The sequence below is a fragment of the Procambarus clarkii genome, chromosome 1 (genome assembly GCF_040958095.1).
Source record: "Procambarus clarkii isolate CNS0578487 chromosome 1, FALCON_Pclarkii_2.0, whole genome shotgun sequence".
NCBI lineage: Eukaryota > Metazoa > Arthropoda > Malacostraca > Decapoda > Cambaridae > Procambarus > Procambarus clarkii.
The window spans coordinates 20,125,634-20,148,781 of NC_091150.1; the positions used below are offsets into that span (position 1 = coordinate 20,125,634).

The 23,148-nt window shown below is 48.4% G+C and overlaps 1 protein-coding gene across 1 annotated transcript; it reads right to left on the reverse strand.

Annotated features, from left to right (window-relative positions):
- Nucleotides 1-4,769: 4,769 nt before the first annotated feature.
- On the reverse strand, nt 4,770-21,972 carry LOC123762076 (uncharacterized). Its single transcript, XM_045748750.2, has 5 exons — nt 21,729-21,972; nt 19,844-20,020; nt 13,600-13,709; nt 11,641-11,772; nt 4,770-6,529 (listed from the first exon to the last, which is right to left on the reverse strand). Exons 1-5 carry the CDS (start codon nt 21,799-21,801, stop codon nt 6,380-6,382), a joined length of 642 nt encoding a protein of 213 aa, XP_045604706.2. The 5' UTR covers nt 21,802-21,972; the 3' UTR covers nt 4,770-6,379.
- Between the last annotated feature and the right edge of the window lie 1,176 nt (nt 21,973-23,148).

Genomic DNA, 23,148 nt, shown 5'->3' on the forward strand with positions numbered 1-23,148 from the left:
GCTTCTGGGTGTGGAGATCAGTTGTATTAAATATTGTAGAGTATATGGCATTGGAACTTGCAATGTTATGCCTCCTCAAGAGTTTCAGCCTGTGGTGAGGGAGCTCATGTATCACTCCCTTTGGCTGATGGGGAATTTCCTCATCACCATCTTCTGCTCCTCACCAGGCATTGTACGTGCAAAATGAAACAAAAGTTGGGGTCCTATTAAAATCATCGAATCCCCTTGTTAGAGGGATCGCCAATGAAGGCTTGCCCATGGGGGTAGGTTGGGGAGAGGAGAGGGGTTATTGCACTGGTGTGACAGAATGTGCAATGCAGTAAGAATCCCCTGTAAAAAAAGGGGGGTGAGCACCGCTAGGGATGAAGCAGTCTTTTCTGCATGGCCAGTGTTCAGCCTCCCTTTCCTCCCTGGTAGGTAGCATTCCTTGACTCCAGGAGCCCAAACTTTTGACAAAAATATGCACATGAAAAATGCACAGACTTGTGGGGCTGGGGATCAGACTCCAGAGTCAGACAGTGATGGAAGGTTGGGTTGCATTGGGTCCAGACCTGGCTTCATCTTTGGTTCACTCAACTGATCCTCTCAATTGCCCTCCCATTTCCTCGGCAAGGTTAATCCCCCCAAGTCCCCAGTGGTGACTACCTTGTCACCTGATGTGGCTTCATCTTTGGTTGTTACAACTGTGCTTTCTGGAGGGAGCTCCGTCAGCTCCGTCAGCACAGGAGGAGACAACAGAGTACAGGAGGAGACAACAGAGCACAGGAGACAACAGAGCACAGGAGACAACAGAGCACAGGAGACAACAGAGCACAGGAGACAACAGAGCACAGGAGACAACAGAGCACAGGAGGAGACAACAGAGCACAGGGGGAGACAACAGAGCACAGGGGGAGACAACAGAGCACAGGAGGAGACAACAGAGCACAGGGGGAGACAACAGAGCACAGGGGGGAGACAACAGAGCACAGGGGGGAGACAACAGAGCACAGTAGGAGACAACAGAGCACAGGGGGAAAAACAGAGCACAGGAGGAGACAACAGAGCACAGTAGGAGACAATAGAGCACAGGAGGAGACAACAGAGCACAGGGGGAGACAACAGAGCACAGGGGGAGACAACAGAGCACAGGGGGAGACAACAGAGCACAGGGGGAGACAACAGAGCACAGGGGGGAGACAACAGAACACAGGGGGAGACAACAGAGCACAGGGGGAGACAACAGAGCACAGGAGGAGACAACAGAGCACAGGGGGAGACAACAGAGCACAGGGGGAGACAACAGAGCACAGGGGGAGACAACAGAGCACAGGGGGAGACAACAGAGCACAGGAGGAGACAACAGAGCACAAAATTAGACAACAGAGCACAGGAGGAAACAACAGAGCACAGGAGGAAACAACAGAGCACAGGAGGAGACAACAGAGCACAGGAGGAGACAACAGAACACAGGGGGAGACAACAGAGCACATGAGGAGACAACAGAACACAGGAGGAGACAACAGAGCACAGGAGAAGACAACAGAGCACAGGAGGAGACAACAGAGCACAGGAGGAGACAACAGAGCACAGGAGGAGACAACAGAGCACAGGAGACAATAGAGCACAGGAGACAACAACAGAGCACAGGAGACAACAACAGAGCACAGGAGACAACAACAGAGCACAGGAGGAGACAACAGAGCACAGGAGGAGACAACAGAGCACAGGAGGAGACAACAGAGCACAGGAGACAACAGAGCACAGGAGGAGACAACAGAGCACAGGAGGAGACAACAGAGCACAAAGAGACAACAGAGCACAGGAGGAGACAACAGAGCACAGGAGGAGACAACAGAGCACAAGAGGAGACAACAGAGCACAGGAGGAGACAACAGAGCACAAGAGGAGACAACAGAGCACAGGAGACAACAGAACACAGGAGACAACAGAGCACAGGAGGAGACAACAGAGCACAGGAGACAACAGAGCACAGGAGGAGACAACAGAGCACAGGAGGAGACAACAGAGCACAGGAGGAGACAACAGAGCACAGGAGACAACAGAGCACAGGAGGAGACAACAGAGCACAGGAGGAGACAACAGAGCACAGGAGGAGACAACAGAGCACAGGAGGAGACAACAGAGCACAGGAGGAGACAACAGAGCACAGGAGGAGACAACAGAGCACAGGAGGAGACAACAGAGCACAGGAGACAACATAGCACAGGAGGAGACAACAGAGCACAGGAGGAGACAACAGAGCACAGTAGGAGACAACAGAGCACAGTAGGAGACAACAGAGCACAGTAGGAGACAACAGAGCACAGGAGGAGACAATAGAGCACAGGAGGAGACAACAGAGCACAGGCAGAGACAACAGAGCACAGGAGACAACAGAGCACAGGGGGAGACAACAGAGCACAGGGGGAGACAACAGAGCACAGGGGGAGACAACAGAGCACAGGGGGAGACAACAGAGCACAGGGGGAGACAACAGAGCACAGGAGGAGACAATAGAGCACAGGGGGAGACAACAGAGCACAGGGGGAGACAACAGAGCACAGGGGGAGACAACAGAGCACAGGGGGAGACAACAGAGCACAGGGGGAGACAACAGAGCACAGGGGGAGACAACAGAGCACAGGGGGAGACAACAGAGCACAGGGGGAGACAACAGAGCACAGGGGGAGACAACAGAGCACAGGGGGAGACAACAGAGCACAGGGGGAGACAACAGAGCACAGGGGGAGACAACAGAGCACAGGGGGAGACAACAGAGCACAGGAGGAGACAACAGAGCACAGGAGGAGACAACAGAGCACAGGAGGAGACAACAGAGCACAGGAGGAGACAACAGAGCACAGGAGGAGACAACAGAGCACAGGAGGAGACAACAGAGCACAGGAGGAGACAACAGAGCACAGGAGGAGACAACAGAGCACAGGAGGAGACAACAGAACACAGGAGGAGACAACAGAGCACAGGAGACAACAGAGCACAGGAGACAACAGAGCACAGGAGGAGACAACAGAACACAGGAGGAGACAACAGAGCACAGGAGGAGACAACAGAGCACAGGAGGAGACAACAGAGCACAGGAGGAGACAACAGAGCACAGGAGGAGACAACCGAGCACAGGAGGAGACAACAGAGCACAGGAGGAGACAACAGAGCACAGGAGACAACAGAGCACAGGAGGAGACAACAGAGCACAGGAGACAACAGAGCACAGGAGGAGACAACAGAGCACAGGAGACAACAGAACACAGGGGGAGACAACAGAGCACAGGAGAAGACAACAGAGCACAAAAGGAGACAACAGAGCACAAAAGGAGACAACAGAGCACAGGAGGAGACAACAGAACACAGGAGGAGACAACAGAGCACAGGAGGAGACAACAGAGCACAGGAGACAACAGAGCACAGGAGACAACAGAGCACAGGAGGAGACAACAGAGCACAGGAGGAGACAACAGAGCACAGGAGGAGACAACAGAGCACAGGAGACAACAGAGCACAGGAGAAGACAACAGAGCACAGGAGAAGACAACAGAGCACAGGAGGAGACAACAGAGCACAGGAGACAACAGAGCACAGGAGGAGACAACAGAGCACAGGAGGAGACAACAGAGCACAGTAGGAGACAACAGAGCACAGGAGGAGACAACAGAGCACAGGAGGAGACAACAGAGCACAGGAGACAACAGAGCACAGGAGGAGACAACAGAGCACAGGAGACAACAGAGCACAGGAGACAACAGAGCACAGGAGACAACAGAGCACAGGAGACAATAGAGCACAGTAGGAGACAACAGAGCACAGGGGGAGACAACAGAGCACAGGAGACAATAGAGCACAGGGGGAGACAACAGAGCACAGGGGGAGACAACAGAGCACAGGGGGAGACAACAGAGCACATGAGGAGGCAACAAAGCACAGGGGGAGACAACAGAGCACAGGAGGAGACAACAGAGCACAGGAGACAACAGAACACAGGAGGAGACAACAGAGCACAGTAGGAGACAATAGAGCACAGGAGGAGACAACAGAGCACAGGGAGAGACAACAGAGCACAGGAGGAGACAACAGAGCACAGGAGACAACAGAACACAGGAGGAGACAACAGAGCACAGTAGGAGACAATAGAGCACAGGAGGAGACAACAGAGCACAGGGAGAGACAACAGAGCACAGGAGACAACAGAGCACAGGGGGAGACAATAGAGCACAGGGGGAGACAACAGAGCACAGGTGGAGACAACAGAGCACAGGGGGAGACAACAGGGCACAGGGGGAGACAACAGAGCACATGAGGAGACAACAAAGCACAGGGGGAGACAACAGAGCACAGGAGGAGACAACAGAGCACAGTGGGAGACAACAGAGCACAGGAGGAGACAACAGAGCATAGGGGGAGACAACAGAGCACAGGGGGAGACAACAAAGCACAGGGGGAGACAACAGAGCACAGGGGGAGACAACAGAGCACAGGAGGAGACAACAGAACACAGGAGGAGACAACAGAACACAGGAGGAGACAACAGAGCACAGGAGACAACAGAGCACAGGGGGAGACAACAGAGCACAGGGGGAGACAACAGAGCACAGGGGGTGACAACAGAGCACAGGGGGAGACAACAGAGCACAGGGGGAGACAACAGAGCACAGGGGGAGACAACAGAGCACAGGGGGAGACAACAGAGCACAGGGGGTGAACAGATCACAGGGGGAGACAACAGAGCACAGGGGGAGACAACAGATCACAGGGGGAGACAACAGAGCACAGGGGGAGACAACAGAGCACAGGAGAAGACAACAGAGCACAAAAGGAGACAACAGAGCACAGGGAGAGACAACAGAGCACAGGAGGAGACAACAGAGCATAGTAGGAGACAACAGAGCACAGGAGGAGACAACAGAGCACAGTAGGAGACAACAGAGCACAGGAGGAGACAACAGAGCACAAGAGGAGACAACAGAGCACAAGAGGAGACAACAGAGCACAAGAGGAGACAACAGAGCACAAGAGGAGACAACAGAGCACAAGAGGAGACAACAGAGCACAAGAGGAGACAACAGAGCACAAGAGGAGACAACAGAGCACAAGAGGAGACAACAGAGCACAAGAGGAGACAACAGAGCACAGGAGGAGACAATAGAGCACATAAGGATACAATAGAGCACATAAGGATACAAGAGAGCACAAGAGGAGGCTTCAGAGCTTCGTGTAGCAGTTCCCAGGACTATATGATACATTTCGAAACATTACAGATTTATGGCAACAAGGAGGTGTAAGTTCCATGTAACATTAAGTAACACTATGAAACACTGTAACACATAACAATGTTATGTAACACTGAGAAACACTTTGAACTCTTGTAGGGCAATATGGAACACTACTGAGGTTCACGACACACTACTGAGGTTAGGTTAAGTTAGGTTAGGTTAAGTTAGGTTAGGTTAGGTTAGGTTAGGTTAAGTTAGGCTAGGTTAGGTTAGGTTATTTTAAGTTAGTTTCGGTTCTTCGGTTAGGTTAGGATAAGTTACGTTAGGTTAGGTTAGGTTAAGTTAGGTTAGGTTAAGTTAGGTTGGGTTCTTCAGTTAGGTTAGGTTAGGTTAAGTTAGGTTACGTTAGGTTAAGTTACATTATGTTAGGTTAGGTTAAGTTAGGCTAGGTTAAGTTAGGCTAGGTTAAGTTAAGTTAGGTTAAGTTTAGGTTAAGTTAGGTTAGGTTAAGTTAGGTTAGGTTAAGTTAAGTTAGGCTAGGTTAAGTTAGGTTAGGTTAAGTTAGGCTAGGTTAGGTTAAGTTAGGCTAGGCTAGGTTAAGTTAAGTTAAGTTAGGTTAGGTTAGGTTAAGTTAGGCTAGGTTAAGCTAGGTTAGGTTAGGTTAAGTTAGGTTAGGTTAAGTTAGGTTAGGTTAGTTTAGGTTAAGTTAGTTTAGGTTAAGTTAGGTTAGGTTAAGCTAGGCTAGGTTAGGTTAAGTTAGGTTAGGTTAAGTTAGGCTAGGTTAGGTTAGGTTAGTTTTGGTTAGGTTAAGTTAGGTTAGGTTATGTTAAGTTAGGTTGGGTTAGGTTCTTCAGTTACATTTCCAATTTTGAAGTATACCATTTGGGTTAGTTCTGTCATACAAAACGTGAATTTGTTTTATAGGAGGGTCCAACAGTACATTTGTATATGCTTAACCAAATATTTGCTATAAAAACTATACTTTAAGAAGGATGAGCTGGTTGATCTTGCATACAGCTGGTTCTTGCACACAGGAAGCTCTTGTCCAAATTGCATACAGGTGGTTCCTGCACATGTGAGGTTGTAACTTTTCCTGGGACAAAAGTTGGAGCCGGGTTGAGTGGCCACAGTTCTGGCCGCCCCTGCTGCTGCTGCCACAGTCCTCACCACCACTACTGCTTCTTGCACTTCTTGCCCTTCTTACCCTTCTTACACTTCTTATGGTCGTCGTTGTCGTCACTGCTGTAGGCGGGGAGAGAGTCGGTGTTGGGGGGCATCATCTGGATACACGCAGCACGGACACAGGTCAGGAAGGTCTTCATCTGTGGGAGAGATTTATTTTAATATACTGAAAATGTTAGAGGATGTTGACCGGATTTTCTCAGCAAGGGAAAAAAGACACCGACAGTATGGGGGCTTATTTATTACGTAGTAGAAGTACAAGTAAATTAATTTCCGCAGAACATGTAAATGAGGCGGCTATAAGTAAGACTTAACAAATGTAACATGTCCATGTCTAACTGAGTACAACCAACCAACTTAATATGCACACCCGTAGTAAAATAAGAGTATGCTTATAGCCTAGTAACACGGTAAACGAATTCTGCAGAAACCTAATATCTTATCTGGTACTAGAAGTAAGGCAAGTATACAAATGTAACCTAATTATATAACACTATGTATAACAGGCAGGACACAAAGAGTAAATATAAAGTGATTAAACCACATAACACTTAATGAAGCCCGACCAAGAGGCCTGAAAAATATAATGGTAAATCCTAGCTGAATTAAAAGGAAATTAATCAGGTGTGCAGAAAATACCTAGAGATTGGGGAAAAATCTGATATGACAATGGATGATAAATTTAACACCAGGGCGTGAGGCCGTGCCGCCAAGGAAAGGAGATAAGGATTTCCTGACTAACGGTAGGGCTTACTAGCACCTAGACTGGCTGTAAAGGCAAAGTATTAGCTGCGGACAGCGGAACACCTGGGGACCGGCGCTGCACCCCCGCTCCCCACTTTGCAGCAGGAGTAGAGACAGGAGGGACAACTGGCGCGAAGCATGACAGGGAAAAACAGACACTTGAATGAAGGGGGAGGCGGGCGGAAGTTTCGAGTGCAGCGATCCGAAGCGGGAACAAAGTGAAGGCAGAACCCCTCTTCGCCCGACTATTTATATACCACCCGGTAGCGTCCGCGCTGCGCCTGCAGAACGCGATGCGCAATTGTCTCTTTTTTCCCCGTCAGAAACAGCACCGCTTTTCTGCGAAAAGCAGTGGCCATATTTTCCTCACAAGGTCAGATGTAACACAAACAAGGAGCAACGGAACAAATCCACAAGGGCCGTTCCAAGGATTTGAACCTGCGTCCGAGAGCATCCCAGACGCTGCCTTAATCGACTGAGCTACAACATGGTCAAAAGAGCTCAACTCTTTTCACCATGTCGTAACTCAGTTGATTAAGGCAGCGTCTGGGATGCTCTCGGATGCAGGTTCGAATTATCCTCGTCATGGCACTTGTGGATTTGTTGATTTGATGCATCACGTTATTGTGATTTCTGTGTGTAAGGAGCAACGATTTCAAGCTCAACAAGCCACAATGTAACACTGAGAACAGGAGATGCTTTTTCACCCACAAGGTTATTAACCCATGGAACCGCCTACCTGCCAAAACTGTTCTGAATTTCAAAATATACCTGGAAAAGATCATCAATTCAAATAGGGGGACCTTCGACCAGCCGCCGGCTTCCTGTCCTCGATTGATTGATTGATTGATAAAGATTAAGCCACTCAAAAGGTGGCACGGGCATGAATAGCCCGTAAGTGGTGGCCCTTTTGAGCCATTACCAGTATCAATAGATGATACTGGAGATCTGAGGAGGTGCGACGTACTGCACCCTGCGTGACGGGAGATGTCTCCCGTGTCTCCTGTCCTTGTGTAAATCAGGTATAATATAGACAGAAAGGATATACAAGTGAGATGGAAAACAATGTATTTGGTTCATGAAGATACGAACAAGACAACAAGGGCCATTGACCAATGGTTGTTAGTGCCAGGCACCAACAGTACTAACTAATGACATATTAATGAGATAACTGTGTAATAATTATCTCAGTTTGTTTATATTGATCAATTAAGTATGGATCCTGATTTATTTATTTATTTATTTATTTACAAGAAGGTACATTGGGTTTGTGAGAATACATAGCATAGTACAGTAATTGCACTCTTGTAAAGCCACTACAAGGCTTTACAAGAGTACAAGGAGAACAAGGAGAAGCCCCTGCACTAAATGAGGAGGCGGCAACCTTGGAAACCTTGGAGGAATTTGACCTCACCAGTGATGAGGTCAAAAGGTGTCTGCTGGAGCTAGATGTGACAAAGGCTGTTGGGCCTGATAGAATCTCACCATGGATACTAAAGGAAGGTGCAGAAGCACTAAGTGTGCCACTCTCTATGGTGTATAACAGGTCACTGGAAACAGGAGACTTACCAGAAAGTTGGAAGACAGCTAACGTGGTCCCAATATACAAAAAGGGTGACAGGCAAGAGGCACTGAATTACAGGCCAGTTTCCTTAACTTGTATACCATGCAAGGTGCTAGAGAAGATCGTGAGGAAAAGGCTCGTAGAGCATCTGGAGGGAAATAACTTTGTAACGCACCACCAACATGGGTTCAGGGATGGTAAATCGTGCCTCACAGGTTTAATAGAATTTTATGACCAGGCAACGAAAATTAGGCAGGAAAGAGAAGGGTGGGCCGACTGCATTTTCCTGGATTGCCAAAAAGCCTTCGACACAGTACCCCATAAAAGGCTGTTAAAAAAGTTGGAGCAACAGGCAGGAGTAAAAGGGAAGGTGCTCCAGTGGATAAGGGAGTACTTAAGCAACAGGAAACAGCGAGTAACGGTGAGGGGGAAGACATCAGAGTGGCGAGATGTCACCAGCGGAGTCCCACAGGGCTCAGTACTTGGACCCATCCTGTTTCTAATATATGTGAACGATCTTCCAGAGGGTATAGACTCATTCCTCTCGATGTTTGCTGATGATGCAAAAATTATGAGAAGAATCAAGACGGATGAAGATAGACAGAGACTACAGGATGACCTGGATAAACTGGAGGAATGGTCTAGAAAATGGCTGCTGAAGTTCAACTCTGGAAAGTGTAAGGTGATGAAATTAGGCGAAGGGAGCAGGAGGCTGAACACAAGGTATCATCTGGGAGGGAAAATCCTGCAAGAATCAAATAGAGAGAAGGATCTGGGGGTTGATATCACACCGAACCTGTCCCCAGAGGCCCACATCAAAAGAATATCATCAGCGGCATATGCTAGACTGGCCAACATAAGAACTGCCTTCAGAAACTTGTGTAAGGAATCTTTCAGAACCCTGTATACCACTTATGTAAGACCAATCCTGGAGTATGCAGCTCCAGCCTGGAGTCCATACCTAGTTAAACACAAGACAAAGTTAGAGAAGATTCAGCGGTATGCCACCAGGCTCGTCCCGGAACTGAGAGGATTGAGCTACGAGGAAAGGCTAAAGGAGCTGAACCTCACATCCCTGGAAAACAGAAGAGTAAGGGGAGACATGATAACCACCTACAAAATTCTCAGGGGAATTGACAGGGTGGACAAAGACAAACTCTTCAGCACGGGTGGGACACGAACAAGGGGACACAGGTGGAAACTTAGTACCCAGATGAGCCACAGAGACGTTAGAAAGAATTTTTTCAGTGTCAGAGTAGTTAATAAATGGAATGCACTAGGAAGTGATGTGGTGGAGGCTGACTCCATACACAGTTTCAAATGTAGGTATGATAGAGCCCAGTAGGCTCAGGAATCTGTACACCAGTTGATTGACAGTTGAGAGGCGGGACCAAAGAGCCAAAGCTCAACCCCCGCAAGCACAATTAGGTGAGTACAATTAGGTGAGTACTAGTACGCGCAGCGTTTCGGGCAGGTCCTTAATCTAACAGATAATTTTAAGTAGGTAAATTCTATCAGAATTAATAAAATGATAAATACATTGCAAGAAAGAAAAATGAGATGAGAGAGATTGGTAAGTATATTAAAGCACATTGGTATATTAAAGCTCTGATTGATTACATTGACAGCTTGATTAGTAATTTAAACAAGATTAATAGACACCATACAGCAGATTGACAGTACATATAAGAAGACAGCAATGATCGCAATGATAAAGATGTTCAGATTGGGTACATAAAGATTGGGAGATTGGGTAGCAATAGATACAGTGCAGTTTTAAAGCAAAAGGTAAAAAACTATGAAGATGAAATGAGGTACTTTTTAGTATTGTTTTTGAATGATGCAAAAGTTTTACAGCTTTTCAATTCAGTAGGGAGTGAGTTCCATAGACTGGGTCCCTTTATTTGCATAGTGTGTTTACACAGATTAAGTTTGACTCTGAGGATATCAAAGAGATATTTATTTCTGGTGTGGTGATAATGGGTCCTATTACATCTGTCCAGGGAGAGTTTCAGAGCAGGAGTGGCATTTAAGAACAGGGTTTTGTAAATGTAGTTGACACAAGAGAATTTGTGAAGTGAGATTATGTTTGGCATGTTTAGGGAGTTAAACAAGGGGGCTGAGTGTTGTCTGAAAGCAGAATTTGTTATTATTCTGATAGCAGATTTTTGCTGGGTAATGATGGACTTGAGGTGGTTTGCAGTGGTAGACCCCCATGCACAGATACCATAATTAAGATAGGGATAGATTAGTGCATAATATAGAGAGATGAGAGCAGAGTTAGGTACATAATATCTGATTTTGGAGAGTATACCAACTGTTTTAGAGACTTTCTTAGTTATGTGTTGAATGTGGGTACTGAAGTGAGTCTCTTGTCTAGGAATAGGCCAAGAAACTTGCCATCATTTTTATTGCTAATGTTTACATTGTCTATCTGAAGCTGGATTGCATTGATTGTACAAACCATTACTAATTGTTAATATTTTATGGCTCTGTGATTCGTACTAAAGCAGATACAATAATGTTTCTGATGAAATTATTTAACATTTACTTATTGAAGAAGACCTCTCCCAATCATTTTGGTAAGAATATTCTGACAAAAGAATAAATAAAGCATAAAATGGTTGACCATTTTATACAGAATATTTATGGTGAGAAATTCAAAATTTCACATCTATGGATGTTTGACCTATATATATTACAGTCTTTGCAAGGTTTTTTGTAAATGACGCAGATATCACTACAAATGCTGTTTCTTACTAAAAATTTTCCAACTGTATTTTCATAATTTACATATTTATATATTTATTGTTCGAGAGCTGAACTATATATGGATTATATAATAGAGTTATAACTCACAGCTGTTTATTTCTGCTAGGTGACGAGAGGCATTAGGTGCGGAGGTATAATAGGTAGAGTGAGGGGGGGAAACAGGAGACCCACCTGCATGAGGGGGGGCTCGGGGCAGGCGGTGACAGCGGCGGCGATAGTGTCGACCACGGCCGGGTGGGTGCTGGTGGACGCCGCTATCCTCCCCACCATCGCTGCTCGGTCCACCGTCCCGTTCATCCTCACCTGATGTCCGGTCAACTCTTATGTAATATTTATGCCTCAGACAAAATATGCAGTTGAAGGGTAATATAATTTTTACATTAATTAAGATTAATCTACGAACTCCAACATAACTGTTCCATAACTGCACCAGGAACTGTACCAGCACTGTATCATCCTTTGCAGATGACACTAGGATCTTCATGAGAGTTGGCAACATAGAGGACACGGCAAACCTCCAGTCAGATGTAGATCAGGTCTTTCTATGGGCTACAGAAAATAATATGGTGTTTAACGAAGATAAGTTCCAGCTCATGCGCTATGGAAAAAAATGAAAATATAAAAACGGAAACCACGTACAAAACTCAGTCAAATCATAACATAGAACGAAAAGGCAATGTAAAGGATCTGGGTGTACTCATGTCGGAAGACCTTACCTTTAAAGAACACAATAAAGTAGCCGTCACAACTGCAAGAAAAATGACAGGTTGGATAACAAGAACTTTTCACACTAGAGATGCTATACCAATGATGATACTTTTCAAAACGCTTGTGCTCTCTAGAGTAGAGTACTGCTGCACAATGACAGCACCTTTCAAAGCTGGAGAAATTGCTGACCTGGAGAGCGTGCAGAGATCCTTTACTGCTAGAATCCACTCAGTAAAACATCTAAACTATTGGGACCGACTAAAGAGCCTAAAACTGTACTCCCTTGAGCGCAGGCGGGAGAGATACATAATAATTTACACGTGGAAAATATTAGAGGGGCTGGTCCCAAACCTGCACACAGAAATAACATCACATGAGACCAGAAGACATGGCAGGATGTGCAGAATACCCCCGTTGAAAAACAGAGGTGCAACAGGTACTCTGAGAGAGAACTCTATCAACATCAAAGGCCCGAGACTGTTCAACACGCTTCCACTACACATAAGGGGGCATAACTGGCCGACCCCTTACAGTGTTCAAGAGAGAACTATCAACATCAGAGGCCCGAGACTGTTCAACACGCTTCCACTACACATAAGGGGGCATAACTGGCCGACCCCTCACAGTGTTCAAGAGAGAACTATCAACATCAGAGGCCCGAGACTGTTCAACACGCTTCCACTACACATAAGGGGCATAACTGGCCGACCCCTCACAGTGTTCAAGAGAGAACTATCAACATCAGAGGCCCGAGACTGTTCAACACGCTTCCACTACACATAAGGGGCATAACTGGCCGACCCCTCACAGTGTTCAAGAGAGAACTGGATAAGCACCTCCAAAGGATACCTGATCAACCAGGCTGTGACTCATACGTCAGGCTGCGAGCAGCCGCGTCCAATAGCCTGGTTGATCAGTCCGGCAACCAGGAGGCCTGGTCGACGACCGGGCCGCGGGGACGCTAAGCCCCGAAAGCACCTCAAGGTAACCTCAAGGTAGGAAGCAGGTGTGTTTTCAGGCGACAAGATGGAGGACACATGCACACAGGAGCGGGCTATCTAATTACCCAAAGCCTCCTAGAATTACGTAAGTAGTGAAGAAATACGACATATTTACCCACTATAATGTTGATGCTAAATGTTGAACATGAAAAAACATATTTTTATTCTGAAATAATATAATTTTATGACGAAATTAAAGTGGCAGGTGACACCATAGGAAGTCGACGGTCCGAGCGACATTGTTGAGGAGCAACTTATCTGAAGTATATTGTTGCTCGGAGAGTGTATGATGGCATATCAGCCTCCAGTGCCTAACCTAACCTAACCTTCAGGCAACAATATATCTTTGTCACATACACTCACCGGGGCCATAGTGACCACCAAACTTCCCCAGACCTGACATAACTTGACACACACTCACCAGGCCGCCAGCAGTCAACACACACCGACGCAGTTGGAGAGCAGCCGCCGTATCATTGGTGATCACTCTGTCCACAATTGTTTCAGGCTGTCCCGACTGGAAAGCAACACCTGAAACATATGAAGGAATTTCCAACACACGTATAGAAATGTATTCGCACGAGAGGGAGAGGGTGTGTCTAGAACACACAAGGAGATATACAGAGATGGCCAGCAGGCGGGAGTGGAGGAAGTACAGAAGACAAAGGACAGAGGACAACTGGATCAGATAAAACAGAGCTAGGAACGATTACATTAACATGAGACGAACATCGGAAAGGGACTATGAGAACGATATTGCGATCAAAGCGAAACAGCACAGCCATATAAGAAGAAAAATGTCGGTGAACGACCAAGTGACAAGACTAAGGAAGACAGAGGGGGCATATACTGAAAGTGACAAGGAAATCTGTGAGGCACTGAATGCCAGTTTCCATGGAGTGTTCACTACCGAGCCTGAGCAGCTCCCATTGTTAGAAGAGATTACCCTAGATGAAAGACAATCAGATATAGAGGTGACAGCAGGGGAGGTAATGAAACAGTTGACAACACTGGATGCAACTAAAGCAGTTGAACCAGATAAAGTATCACCGTGGATACTAAAAGAAGCAGCGCAAGCCCTCAGCGTGCCTCTGGCAATGATCTTTAATGAGTCACTTATGTTCAGAGAATTGGCCAGTTGCTGGAAGAAGGCAAATGTCATACTGATCTTCAAGAAAGGCAATAAGGAGGAGGCACTTAACTATAGACCTGTATCACTGACAAGCATCCCCTGTAAAATACTGGAAAGAATAATTAGGCTACGACTGGTTGCACACCTGGAGAACATTAGGTTTGTGAACAAACATCAACATGGTTTCTGGAAAGGAAAATCGTGCCTAACAAACCTTTTGCAATTCTATGATAAAATAATGAGGATAAGTCAGGCCAGAGATAGTTGGTCAGACTGCATTTTTCTGGACTGCCAAAAAGCCTTTGATACAGTACCGCACATGAGACTGCTGTTCAAACTCGAGAGGCAGGCGAGGGTGGGAGGAAAGGTCCTAGCATGGATAAGGAACTACCTGTATGCGTGAATCTGTACACCAGTTGATTGACAGTTGAGAGGCAGGACCAAAGAGCCAAAGCTCAACCTCCACAAGCACAATTAGGTGAGTACCTAATAGGAAGGAGCCAAAGAGTTACGGTAATGGGCGAGAAGTCGGACTGGCGAACAGCAACAAGTGGAGTACCAAAAGGATGATGCTGGGACCAATTCTATTTCTAGTATATGTTAACAACATGTTTACAGGAGTAGAGTCCTACATGTCGATGTTCGCGGATGACGCAAAGTTGATGAGAAGAGTTGTGACAGATGAGGATTGCAGGATCCTCCAAGAGGACCTCAATAGGTTGCAGAGATGGTCAGAGAAATAGCTACTGGAGTTCAACACGAGCAAATGTAAAGTTATGGAAATGGGACTAGGAGACCAAAGGGACAGTACACAATGAAGGGGAACTCCCTACCTGTGACGTCGTGAGAAAGAGACCTGGGAGTGGACGTAACACCTAATCTAACTCCTGAAGCACATATAAATAGGATAACGACAGCAGCGTACTCTACACTGGCAAAAGTTAGAACATCATTCAGAAACCTAAGTAAGGAGGCATTTAGGGTGCTTTACACTGCCTATGTGGGACCAGTCTTAGAGTATGCCGCGCCATCATGGAGTCCCCACCTGAAGAAGCATATAAGGAAACTGAAAAAGGTTCCGAGGTTTGCAACGAGACTCGTCCCAGAGTTACGAGGGATGGGGTATGAGGAGCGCCTGAAGGAACTGTGCCTTACGACACTAGAAAGAAGAAGGGAGAAGGGGGACATGATAGGAACGTATAAGATACTCAGAGGGATTGACAGAGTGGACATAGACGAAATGTTCACACGTAATAATAACAGAACGAGGGGACATGGATGGAAGCTGGAAACTCAGATGAGTCACAGAGATGTTAGGAAGTTTTCTTTTAGCGTGAGAGTAGTGGGAAAATGGAATGCACATCAGGAACAGGTTGTGGAAGCAAATACTATTCATAATTTTAAAACTAGGTATGATAGGGAAATGGGACAGGAGTCGTTGCTGTAAACAACCGATGCTCGAAAGGCGGGATCCAAGAGTCAATGCTCGATCCTGCAGACACAATTAGGTGAGTACAGATATACAGAATGGGGCCTCACGGCTGAGTGGACAGCGCTCTGGGGTCGTAGTCCTAAGGGCCCGGGTTTGATCCCCGGCAGAGGCAAAAACAAATTGGGCAGAGTGTCTTTTACCCTGGTGCTCTGTTCACCTAGCAGGAAATAGGTACCTGGGCGTTAGAAACCTGCTACGGGCTGCTTCCTGGGGCTGTGTGTGTGTGATAGAGAGAAATATGTACAGTAGTGAACATAATACAGGACAAATACAATTGGTTAGTAAGGCGGGGTCCAAGAGCTAATAGCTTGATTCTGCAGATACATATAGTAAACAGAGTAAGGTAATGTAAAGTAATGAAACTAGGGAGTGTTAGGGAGGGTTGTCAGGACGTGTTAATTAATCACTTCAAGATTAACTTTGTGGTTTAAATGTATAATGTTTTAAATTGTTGCAGGTAACGGGGCCGACCACAGGTGGCGTGGTCTTGGTGCACAACTACGGGGTTGGTGGCGGGAGGTGACAGCCAATCACAGGCCGCCGACCCAGACAGGTCAGGTCGACAGGCCGCCGACCCAGACAGGTCGGGTCGACAAACCGCCGACCCAGACAGGTCGGGTCGACAAACCGCCGACCCAGACAGGTCGGGTCGACAAACCGCCGACCCAGACAGGTCGGGTCGATAGGCCGCCGACCCAGGCAGGTCGGGTCGACAAACCGCTGACCCAGACAGGTCGGGTCGACAGGCCGCCGACATGAATAGAAAAAAAAATAGACAACACGCACAACCATCAATTAAGGCGTAGTTAATGTTGGGCTTGTAGTCCACAGAGACACAAGTGCGCCACTCAGTACAGGGACAAGTGCTGGGCTTGTAGTCCCTGGTCTTAATGCCTCTCCAGAAACAGGCGACCTTCCAGACTCTGTAAACGACTACTGTAGTCCTCATATGCCAGACAGTTGACCAAGAAGCCCTGGTGAACCACCAGAAGCCTCCACCACCTGACTGACGACATATATTAACTTAGACTGAACAATTACCACCAAGAAGCCCTGGTGAACCACCAGAACCCTCCACCACCTGACTGACGACATATATTAACTTAGACTGAACAATTACCACCAAGAAGCCCTGGTGAACCACCAGAAGCCTCCACCACCTGACTGACGACATATATTAACTTAGACTGAACAATTACCACCAAGAAGCCCTGGTGAACCACCAGAAGCCTCCACCACCTGACTGACGACATATATTAACTTAGACTGAACAATTACCACCAAGAAGCCCTGGTGAACCACCAGAAGCCTCCACCACCTGACTGACGACATATATTAACTTAGACTGAACCATTACCACCAAGAAGCCCTGGTGAACCACCAGAACCCTCCACCACCTGACTGACGACATATATTAACTTAGACTGAACAATTACCACCAAGAAGCCCTGGTGAACCACCAGAAGCCTCCACCACCTGACTGACGACATATATTAACTTAGACTGAACCATTACCACCAAGAAGCCCTGGTGAACCACCAGAACCCTCCACCACCTGACTGACGACATATATTAACTTAGACTGAACAATTACCACCAAGAAGCCCTGGTGAACCACCAGAAGCCTCCACCACCTGACTGACGACATATATTAACTTAGACTGAACAATTACCACCAAGAAGCCCTGGTGAACCACCAGAAGCCTCCACCACCTGACTGACGACATATATTAACTTAGACTGAACAATTACCACCAAGAAGCCCTGGTGAACCACCAGAAGCCTCCACCACCTGACTGACGACATATATTAACTTAGACTGAACCATTACCACCAAGAAGCCCTGGTGAACCACCAGAACCCTCCACCACCTGACTGACGACATATATTAACTTAGACTGAACAATTACCACCAAGAAGCCCTGGTGAACCACCAGAAGCCTCCACCACCTGACTGACGACATATATTAACTTAGACTGAACCATTACCACCAAGAAGCCCTGGTGAACCACCAGAACCCTCCACCACCTGACTGACGACATATATTAACTTAGACTGAACCATTACCACCAAGAAGCCCTGGTGAACCACCAGAAGCCTCCACCACCTGACTGACGACATATATTAACTTAGACTGAACCATTACCACCAAGAAGCCCTGGTGAACCACCAGAAGCCTCCACCACCTGACTGACGACATATATCAACTTAGACTGAACCATTACCACCAAGAAGCCCTGGTGAACCACCAGAAGCCTCCACCACCTGACTGACGACATATATTGTGAGCCACCAGAAGCCTCGACCACCTGACTGACGACATATATTGTGAACCACCAGAAGCCTCCACCACCTGACTGACGACATATATTGTGAGCCACCAGAAGCCTCCACCACCTGACTGACGACATATATTGTGAGCCACCAGAAGCCTCCACCACCTGACTGACGACATATATTGTGAACCACCAGAAGCCTCCACCACCTGACTGACGACATATATTAACTTAGACTGAACCATTACCACCAAGAAGCCCTGGTGAACCACCAGAACCCTCCACCACCTGACTGACGACATATATTAACTTAGACTGAACTATTACCACCAAGAAGCCATGGTGAACCACCAGAAGCCTCCACCACCTGACTGACGACATATATTAACTTAGACTGAACCATTACCACCAAGAAGCCCTGGTGAACCACCAGAACCCTCCACCACCTGACTGACGACATATATTAACTTAGACTGAACCATTACCACCAAGAAGCCCTGGTGAACCACCAGAAGCCTCCACCACCTGACTGACGACATATATTAACTTAGACTGAACCATTACCACCAAGAAGCCCTGGTGAACCACCAGAAGCCTCCACCACCTGACTGACGACATATATCAACTTAGACTGAACCATTACCACCAAGAAGCCCTGGTGAACCACCAGAAGCCTCCACCACCTGACTGACGACATATATTGTGAGCCACCAGAAGCCTCGACCACCTGACTGACGACATATATTGTGAACCACCAGAAGCCTCCACCACCTGACTGACGACATATATTGTGAGCCACCAGAAGCCTCCACCACCTGACTGACGACATATATTGTGAGCCACCAGAAGCCTCCACCACCTGACTGACGACATATATTGTGAACCACCAGAAGCCTCCACCACCTGACTGACGACATATATTAACTTAGACTGAACCATTACCACCAAGAAGCCCTGGTGAACCACCAGAACCCTCCACCACCTGACTGACGACATATATTAACTTAGACTGAACTATTACCACCAAGAAGCCATGGTGAACCACCAGAAGCCTCCACCACCTGACTGACGACATATATTAACTTAGACTGAACCATTACCACCAAGAAGCCCTGGTGAACCACCAGAAGCCTCCACCACCTGACTGACGACATATATTAACTTAGACTGAACCATTACCACCAAGAAGCCCTGGTGAACCACCAGAAGCCTCCACCACCTGACTGACGACATATATTAACTTAGACTGAACCATTACCACCAAGAAGCCCTGGTGAACCACCAGAAGCCTCCACCACCTGACTGACGACATATATTAACTTAGACTGAACAATTACCACCAAGAAGCCCTGGTGAACCACCAGAACCCTCCACCACCTGACTGACGACATATATTAACTTAGACTGAACCATTACCACCAAGAAGCCCTGGTGAACCACCAGAAGCCTCCACCACCTGACTGACGACATATATTAACTTAGACTGAACCATTACCACCAAGAAGCCCTGGTGAACCACCAGAAGCCTCCACCACCTGACTGACGACATATATTAACTTAGACTGAACCATTACCACCAAGAAGCCCTGGTGAACCACCAGAAGCCTCCACCACCTGACTGACGACATATATTAACTTAGACTGAACCATTACCACCAAGAAGCCCTGGTGAACCACCAGAAGCCTCCACCACCTGACTGACGACATATATTAACTTAGACTGAACCATTACCACCAAGAAGTGTAACTTGAGGCAGGACTCACCAATGACACTGACGACCTGGGTCTTGGGGATGCCCTGGGCGGCGGCACAGTCGAAGACGTCCTTGACGGGGCCGTTCTTGCCCTGGGCCAACTTGGTGACGAGGGCGCACTTGGTGGCCCTGACCATGCAGGTGCCAGGGCCCAGGGCCCCACACGCCGGGTCCCCGCCGCCACCACCTGTCGCCACACACAACACTGCTACACCCGCCATCCTCCTCCTCCTGGCCTTACTCAGTGTTCTCTTATACACACATTAACGTGTCAACATTACTGACAATACTGAACATTATTACTGCTGGTACAGGCACCTGTGATGGCAGGTTACCTACTACCTGGTATATGGTACAGGTGGTACTACCTGGTATATGGTACAGGAGGTAGTACCTGGTATATGGTACAGGAGGTAGTACCTGGTATATGGTACAGGAGGTAGTACCTGGTATATGGTACAGGAGGCAGTACCTGGTATATGGTACAGGTGGTACTACCTGGTATATGGTACAGGAGGCAGTACCTGGTATATGGTACAGGTGGTACTACCTGGTATATGGTACAGGAGGTAGTACCTGGTATATGGTACAGGTGGTAGTACCTGGTATATGGTACAGGAGGCAGTACCTGGTATATGGTACAGGAGGCAGTACCTGGTATATGGTACAGGAGGCAGTACCTGGTATATGGTACAGGAGGCAGTACCTGGTATATGGTACAGGAGGCAGTACCTGGTATATGGTACAGGAGGCAGTACCTGGTATATGGTACAGGAGGTAGTACCTGGTATATGGTACAGGAGGCAGTACCTGGTATATGGTACAGGAGGTAGTACCTGGTATATGGTACAGGAGGCAGTACCTGGTATATGGTACAGGTGGTACTACCTGGTATATGGTACAGGAGGTAGTACCTGGTATATGGTACAGGTGGTACTACCTGGTATATGGTACAGGAGGTAGTACCTGGTATAAGGTACAGGAGGCAGTACCTGGTATATGGTACAGGAGGCAGTACCTGGTATAAGGTATAAGAGGCAGTACCTGGTATAAGGTATAAGAGGCAGTACCTGGTATAAGGTATAAGAGCCAGTACCTGGTATAAGGTATAAGAGGCAGTACCTGGTATAAGGTATAAAAGCCAGTACCTGGTATAAGAGACAGTACCTGGTATAAGGTATAAGAGCCAGTACCTGGTATAAGGTATAAGGAGCAGTACCCGGTATAAGGTATAAGAGCCAGTACCTGGTATAAGGTATAAGAGGTAGTACCTGGTATAAGGTATAAGAGGTAGTACCTGGTATAAGGTATAAGGGGCAGTACCCGGTATAAGGTATAAGAGCCAGTACCTGGTATAAGGTATAAGAGGTAGTACCTGGTATAAGGTATAAGAGGTAGTACCTGGTATAAGGTATAAGAGCCAGTACCTGGTATAAGGTATAAGGGGCAGTACCCGGTATAAGGTATAAGAGCCAGTACCTGGTATAAGGTATAAGAGGTAGTACCTGGTATAAGGTATAAGAGACAGTACCTGGTATAAGGTATAAGAGCCAGTACCTGGTATAAGGTATAAGGGGCAGTACCTAGTATAAGGTATAAGAGACAGTACCTGGTATAAGGTATAAGAGACAGTACCTGGTATAAGGTATAAGAGGCAGTACCCGGTATAAGGTATAAGAGGCAGTACCTGGTATAAGGTATAAGAGGCAGTACCCGGTATAAGGTATAAGAGCCAGTACCTGGTATAAGGTATAAGAGACAGTACGCGGTATAAGGTATAAGAGATAGTACCTGGTATAAGGTATAAGAGACAGTACCTGGTATAAGGTATAAGAGGCAGTACCTGGTATAAGGTATAAGAGGCAGTACCCGGTATAAGGTATAAGAGACAGTACCTGGTATAGCAGGAGCGGAGGCCGTGAGGAACAAGGCTGCCACAAGGATCACTACGGGTGCTCCGCTCTCCATGGTCACCACACACAGGGGACAACAGCTGCCACTAGAATATAACACACTATAAGGGGGAATATAAGGCAAAATATAAGTAAATATATGAGTAAGATTCGCGGGCGAGAGAGTCCGTGTTGGCGGAGGTGTCAACCCTCACTGTATTAGTCCGGGGCGTGTCCTGTGTTATATATCCCCCCTGACCACACCTCCTGCCCGCCCTCCTGACCACACCTCCTGCCCGCCCTCCTGACCACACCTCCTGCCCGCCCTCCTGACCACACCTCCTGCCCGCCCTCCTGACCACACCTCCTGCCCGCCCTCCTGACCACACCTCCTGCCCGCCCTCCTGACCACACCTCCTGCCCGCCCTCCTGACCACACCTCCTGCCCGCCCTCCTGACCACACCTCCTGCCCGCCCTCCTGACCACACCTCCTGCCCGCCCTCCTGACCACACCTCCTGCCCGCCCTCCTGACCACACCTCCTGCCCGCCCTCCTGACCACACCTCCTGCCCGCCCTCCTGACCACACCTCCTGCCCGCCCTCCTGACCACACCTCCTGCCCTCCCCCCTGACCACACCTCCTGCCCGCCCTCCTGACCACACCTCCTGCCCGCCCTCCTGACCACACCTGCCCGCCCTCCTGACCACACCTCCTGCCCGCCCTCCTGACCACACCTCCTGCCCGCCCTCCTGACCACACCTGCCCGCCCTCCTGACCACACCTCCTGCCCGCCCTCCTGACCACGCCTCCTGCCCGCCCTCCTGACCACACCTCCTGCCCGCCCTCCTAACCACACCTCCTGCCCGCCCTCCTGACCACACCTGCCCGCCCTCCTGACCACACCTCCTGCCCGCCCTCCTGACCACACCTCCTGCCCGCCCTCCTGACCACACCTCCTGCCCGCCCTCCTGACCACACCTCCTGCCCTCCCCCCTGACCACACCTCCTGCCCGCCCTCCTGACCACACCTCCTGCCCGCCCTCCTGACCACACCTCCTGCCCTCCCCCCTGACCACACCTCCTGCCCGCCCTTCTGACCACACCTCCTGCCCTCCCCCCTGACCACACCTGCCCGCCCTCCTGACCACACCTCCTGCCCTCCCTCCTGACCACTCCTCCTGCCCGCCCTCCTGACCACACCTCTTCCCTCCCTCCTGACCACACCTCCTGCCCGCCCTCCTGACCACACCTCCTGCCCGCCCTCCTGACCACACCTCCTGCCCGCCCTCCTGACCACACCTCCTGCCCGCCCTCCTGACCACACCTCCTGCCCGCCCTCCTGACCACACCTCCTGCCCGCCCTCCTGACCACACCTCCTGCCCGCCCTCCTGACCACACCTCCTGCCCGCCCTCCTGACCA

What these genes read in the sequence shown, in the direction of transcription:
- LOC123762076 (XM_045748750.2), bottom strand. Translation starts at nt 21,801, where the DNA reads ATGGAGAGCGGAGCACCCGTAGTGATCCTTGTGGCAGCCTTGTTCCTC. An exon ending in CTCCGCTCCTGCTATACCAG is followed by an intron (nt 20,021 to 21,728) that starts GTACTGTCTCTT and finishes GTGTGGCGACAG; the next exon opens with GTGGTGGCGGCGGGGACCCG. An exon ending in CCGAGCCCCCCCTCATGCAG is followed by an intron (nt 6,530 to 11,640) that starts GTGGGTCTCCTG and finishes TCTCTCCCACAG; the next exon opens with ATGAAGACCTTCCTGACCTG.